Source organism: Micropterus dolomieu, linkage group LG07 (genome assembly GCF_021292245.1).
Source record: "Micropterus dolomieu isolate WLL.071019.BEF.003 ecotype Adirondacks linkage group LG07, ASM2129224v1, whole genome shotgun sequence".
Classification (NCBI taxonomy): domain Eukaryota; kingdom Metazoa; phylum Chordata; class Actinopteri; order Centrarchiformes; family Centrarchidae; genus Micropterus; species Micropterus dolomieu.
The window spans coordinates 22197624-22203692 of record NC_060156.1 but is presented as its reverse complement, the minus strand read 5'-3'; the positions used below and the strand labels follow the sequence as shown (position 1 = coordinate 22203692).

General features: G+C 37.2%; 1 protein-coding gene across 1 annotated transcript in view; it reads right to left on the bottom strand.

Annotated features, from left to right (window-relative positions):
- neb (nebulin) overlaps window positions 1-6069 on the bottom strand; it is a 69531-nt gene that overhangs the window by 22616 nt on the left and 40846 nt on the right. Inside the window, exons 97-109 of the mRNA XM_046053130.1 lie at window positions 5960-6064; window positions 5734-5838; window positions 5538-5636; window positions 5327-5431; window positions 5020-5124; window positions 4822-4926; window positions 4431-4535; window positions 3837-3941; window positions 3485-3589; window positions 3241-3345; window positions 2907-3011; window positions 1767-1871; window positions 51-152 (exon numbers count right to left, since the gene is read on the bottom strand). Coding sequence (XP_045909086.1) covers window positions 51-152; window positions 1767-1871; window positions 2907-3011; window positions 3241-3345; window positions 3485-3589; window positions 3837-3941; window positions 4431-4535; window positions 4822-4926; window positions 5020-5124; window positions 5327-5431; window positions 5538-5636; window positions 5734-5838; window positions 5960-6064 — 1356 coding nt within the window. The remainder of the gene's footprint in view (window positions 1-50; window positions 153-1766; window positions 1872-2906; window positions 3012-3240; window positions 3346-3484; window positions 3590-3836; window positions 3942-4430; window positions 4536-4821; window positions 4927-5019; window positions 5125-5326; window positions 5432-5537; window positions 5637-5733; window positions 5839-5959; window positions 6065-6069) is intronic.

Here is a 6069-nt window from a genome sequence, read left to right as displayed (position 1 = left end):
TTACACTTAAAGACTAAAAAGATGTAAAGACTGAAAAATCTGAAACTTACATCGCTGATTTTCTTGCTGCGTCTGTGGGCCTCATACTCAGGAGTCTCCAGAATAGAGGTGAACTTGTCCTTGGCACGTTCATACTGCTCCCTGTACTTCCACTGATGGAAGACGATGACGTGTAAACACAAGAAAGTTAGTATCACTCAAAATCATTTTGCTGCTTTAATCATTTGCTTTTATTCATGTGTATTCTGACAACTTGTCTTGCTTCTAATTTATGCAGCTAAAGTAAAGATAAGAACTGCCAAAGAAAAGGGGTGAATTAGTTCATGAAAAGAGATGTTGGAGTGTTCTTGAAAAGACAGGATGGACACTGAGTCACTTCATATGAAGATCAGTTGACTTTAAACGATCACTTTCATTTACTACACAATAAAACGACGTAAAAACTATTTGAACATTTTGTTTCCATTTACTGTTCTTCTTTTTCTTGGACAGTTCCCTGACAGTATATATGCAAAGTCAGAAAGAGTTGACTAACGTGTATTATGTAGCAATTCTCTGTCTAAAAATAATATTGTATGTCTAATGATTGAATTGGTGCCATGCATAAGTATATAAGACATGCTTCACGAAACATGCACAAACATAAAGGGTTATTTTATCAGATGAAAATGCATGACTATGACACGTTACCACTATTCAGTCATGAAGGTCTGCAGTGCCCATGTAGTTCATGGTGACCAGCGATCCATCTTATGCTATTGCTCACTGAATTTGAGGCTGATAATGAAGATGAGGTTTACTTAAGAGGAGATATTGGAAAAGACATTGTGGCTCCCATCAAAAACAAATGGGGTTCTCCCCATTTGTTTTTGATGGGAGCCACAATGTCTATACATAGGTTTTAACAAAATGTCTAACTGTATAGCAGGTGACTAATGTACAGATACATTACATCCTCGGTCTCTGCAGAAGCTTCAGCCTGTAATGCTGCAATTTGTATTACTGCTGGTCAACTACTGCACTGCATTTAAAGATGAGGTTCAGTCATCAATGAGACATGAAGACATGAATAGAATGTGAATAGGTGATGGAGAGATTAAAACATGATGGAGAATGATGGAATTTGTGGAAGTTTAAACCTAGGGCTGGACCATATGGCCAAAAATGTTATCCTGATAAAAGGTTTCATGTATTTCGATATCAATAATTATCACGATAAGTTATTTCTTTCGAGTTTAAAGGCTGAAAGTTGAAGAAACCAGATGGTTAACTGTGGTGTAAATTCTTCTTTATGATCAACACTTGAGGCCAAACAATGGATAGCTTCACAAATCTGAGGGAGAACATTCAAAACAATTATGATAAAATCTTTGTCAACAAATATGCACGAGTAAAAAAAGTAAAATCTTTTTTCAGCCCCTTTTCCTCAACAAAATAAACATCTTAATAAAACAAATAAGTCCTAATTTGTGTATGATTTAAGTGAATAAAGTCAAAAATTTATTATTCTTTACTGAACATTTATTATATTGTTATTGAAATAAATTACATTGTTGTTGTTATTGTTTTATTGTCCAGCCCTATTAAAACCCCTTTAGTAGTTAAAATTGGTGGAATGTAAGGAATGTAATTCTACAAGATGAGTATTTGATGTGATAAGACCATGTCCAGAAATAGCAGGACTTAAAACTACACAGGGTTTATTTTCTGCTTGTTTGTGGACAGGAGTCAGAGTTACCATGGTTCACCGCTCTGTGGCTGTTTACCTTACTGCTCATAGTGGACTGGTAAAGGGCTGTGAGGATGTCAGGGCGGAGTAGCTCAGTGCAGCCACTCTTTAGCAGATCCTTTGCTCTGGATTTATACATTGCCTGTTCACACACACAACGACATACACACACAGCATGCCATGGTTGAGGACACGTGAAAAACAGCAGTAACACTAGGAGGGCTGGAGAAGTACTCCACAGATCCGAGTGTGACGAAAGAGCTGTTTGTCCTCATCTGTACCTTCAGAATGACAGAAATCATCATCTTGAGTAGTGCTGGCTTGACAGTTTGATATTGGCTTGTTTAGACATGTTCATGATTTATCAAGCATAATTTAATCATTGGTAAATGAGTGATTGAACTGTCTCTCTGATGGCACAGATAAAGGAGAGTCCTGCTCACTCAAGATAGCGTTCCAGCGGTTATTTGAGTGGCACTGTTCACAATAACCTCTGTGGGACGAGAAGAAAGAGAGAGAACGAGCAAAGGCCAATACAGACAGGGAGAAAAATGTATCGTGTTGGAAGGACTATCATAGCCATGCGACGACGACCACTAGCAGGTCTGTCGATGACCTCATGCGTCAGTGTCAGAGGTCTGGAGGACCGGACTGGAGGCAACAGCAGAGGAGGCAGGCCGGTCGTACAGCATACCCAGGGAGTTTACCTGGCTCATCTTTCTGTTCTCCCTGGCCAGTTGGTATCTAGGATCATCTGTAGTTATGGTGAACCTATCCTTGGTCTTCTCATAATTAGCTCGGTAGAACCTCTGCTCAGAATGTCAGAAGGTAGTTAAAGACAAATGTCCAGAAAACAATACGCACTGTCATGTGATGAAACTTTTCCAGGGGACAAAGAGAGGTTAAAAGAAGTTGCTATGAAGAACAATGGACATATTTTAAACACCTGGTATTATGGTTACACAAAAAAGAGCAGGTTGTAAACATTATATGCAATAATCAGATAATACTACTAAACTGAGAGTCAAATTGAGATGCACACAGAGACAGAAATGTGATTATCAATGTGTATCTCCAGTGTCAATTTTACAAATGGTTTCAACAAACTAATTATAATAATGATTTTGCTACAAAAATTTGAATTACTGTACTGGGTTAAAGAATAACAGGGACTCACGTCATTGATGAGAACAGAGGCATTCTTGGCAGCCTGGAAGAACGGAGTGTCAGAGGTATATTTGAAGTTGCCTCTGTTCTTCTCATAGGAGGCTTTGTACAGTCTCTGTTACCAAGAAATGAAACTGTTATTAGGAACATGCAGACAAATATAACAATCCATTAAAGACCTCTTCATTTACTACAATAAAAAGCATACTTATAATATGAACCTAAGTCATCATGAGTAGTATACTGTATTTTCTATATTATGAAAAAAAACAAGCATTTTTACAACATTTTATCAAATTGTTGACATTACAAATGGTAAATTATGAACTAAACAGATCCTTTACCTCACTATACAGCGTCTTGTTCTTCTCAGCCCGAACCAGCTCAGGTGTGTCCCACACAAAGCAGCCAATACCCTTCAGCCACTCCATGTCCTCCTTGTATTTGACCTAAAGAGGTACACAAAAAGAGATTACATTTATTAGTATTACATAGTATGTCAATAATACTATATGCCCTTCTACCTACTGTAGTTAAATATTTTAAAACAGGGTACATCATTTTGGACTGCAGGTCAACAGTACTCACGCTGCTGACGTTCTCATTAGCAATTCTGCTGAAGAAGAACTCAGGACGGTCGGGGATGGACTTCCATGTGCCCAGAGAGTTAATGTACTTCTCCCTGTATTTAACCTGAAGAGAAGAGATGGAGAAAAAAACAGTGAGAGAGATTAAAGAGCTCAAAATAGGTATTATAAATATTATTATTATAAAATATTATAATATATTTTAAATTAAATAATTAATTTATACATAATTAAAATTAAATAATTAATTTATAAATAATTAAAATTATCTTAAAAGTTTTGTTATCGTTTTCTAAATATTCAAATAAATATATCCCTAACAAATAATTAACAAGCTAATTTCAATTACTGACCTCACTGATGTCGTCAGTGACTTTGCGGTGGTGGATTATGTCCAGAGCGTCCTTGACTGTGTGGTAGTGGCCCTTGGCGAGCTCAAATGTCTCTTTGTAACGCAGCTGAAGACAAGAAGAACAAAAAATGTGTCATATGTTCATCAAACAAAAACAAATATTGTAGTATTTACAGAATCTCTTCTCTGTCAGTAATTATCATTCATAGGCAAACGCCACATTTTTGCACTGATTAGTAAAGATTGAATTTTTGCGGTATGGTTGAAAGTTTATGAAAACATTTTTAGACTATCATAGGTGATAAAAGAATCTCCATAAGCTAATGAAATTCTTGGCTTAATTGGTAGCTTCTTCAGGTGGAGTAACACAGGTTTAATTGCAGGTATTAATACTCTGAAATCAGCAGAGCAACACTGACCTGTTATTATCTACAGTATAATGGCATTATATATCTTCAAAATCACATATAGGTTTGCTGCTAAATGGAAGGTTTAGCAGGAGAACTAGAGTGAAAACTGGAAATAAATGTCCTTTCCTGGTTTATGGTACTGATATAAATGTTTGTGTTGAAGGTTAGCCAATGAGCATACTCACATCGCTGGACTGGAGGTAGGATTTCTTGGCCCGGATAAGATGAGGTGTATCAGCAATGGCAGTGTATCTGTGCTTCATCTTCTCATACTGCTCCTTGTATTTGTTCTAAGGGGAGAAATAATTAATGCAACACATCAGGGATGATTTTCAGAAGAGAGTTAAATAAATCTTGTTACATAACTTTGATAACTGAGCTCACTGAGAACATTTGAAGTAACTACTATTCTATAGCAGTAAGCCAGCTACAAAATATAACCGAACAAACACATACTATTAAGATATTCTCATTAAAATTTCAAGGAGGTTTGGGGTTATGAATGTATTATAGACCTGTGATAAACAGTGAGGATATCTAAGTCAAAATAAAGAAATGAGGAAGGTGAAGACTTACATCACTGCAGACCACTTTCATTTTTCTAACATGGCCCATGCTTGGAGTATTCAATTCTGGAGTGAAATGAGCTCTCTCCCTAGCAGCCAAATCGGTGTACTTGTACTGTAGAGAAACAGACAAAATAATAATTAGTTTATCAGGAAAAGAAAATAAGTCTGTGTAAAACAATACATTGGTGATGGAATATGAACTTGCTTTGTTAGTCAGCTGCTGGGCCCATTTGACTCTCTGGATGTCCACAGAGTCCAAAGTGGTGGTGACCTTAGACATTTCCTGCTTGCTCTGGGCTTTGTAGATCATCTGGAAATAAAAAAGTAAAAAGGTCAAGTCTAAAGCTCAATCACATCTCAAGTCACAATATTGAACTTTTGACAGAATACAGACATTTCAAGCTATTTAAAGGCTATTTAACTGCCAAGGCATTTACTTTTCTTTGGAGACCTGACAATTCAGCAACTATTGATATAATGTGATAATGATGTGTTTAGGGAAAATGACTCACGTTGCTCATGTGGCTCTTAAGTTCAGTTACACGCTTATACTCTGGTGTGTCCAGGACCACGGAGAAGTTGGCAAGGTTCTTCTTAGCATCCACTGGATAGCTCACCTATAAAAGTGAAAAACAGGCCATACAAATGATTGTGATTACACTGCAGGAAGTTGATTATGAAATGAAAATGAATTACACTGATATAAAGGGATATTCCACATACCCTGAATTTGGTGATGTTGCGGACGTGGACCATCTCTGGAGTGTCATACAAGAAGCAGCCAAGGCCTCTCAGCCACATCAGATCCTCTTTGTATTTAAGCTAAAAAACAAAAAATAATCATTTTAACCAATATTTTCTAGTAAAGTTAGTTATTTTGGGAAAATCTGTGTCAAACTTATGTTTCATTTCTTCATACATCGCTGGTGATCTGATTGACGTGGTAGCAGTGCAATAGCTGGGGCGTCATGGGCATAGAGATCAGCTGGCCTCTGCTGTTGTAGTACTTCTCTCTGTAGCACAACTAAGATGAGAAGGGAACAAAAAGGGGGCATGAACAGAGCATACTATTCAACTCCATCAAGCTACATAAAAAAAAGGATAGGCACAAGAATGACAGGAATTGTGTGAAAATGGTTTCATACGTCGCTGAGGTGTTCCTGGTTCATCTTGACTTGTCTGATATCAGGGGTGTCGTAGGTTGTGTGGATCTTGTCCTTTTGCTTATGGTAGAGTTCCCGATATAGACGCTGGG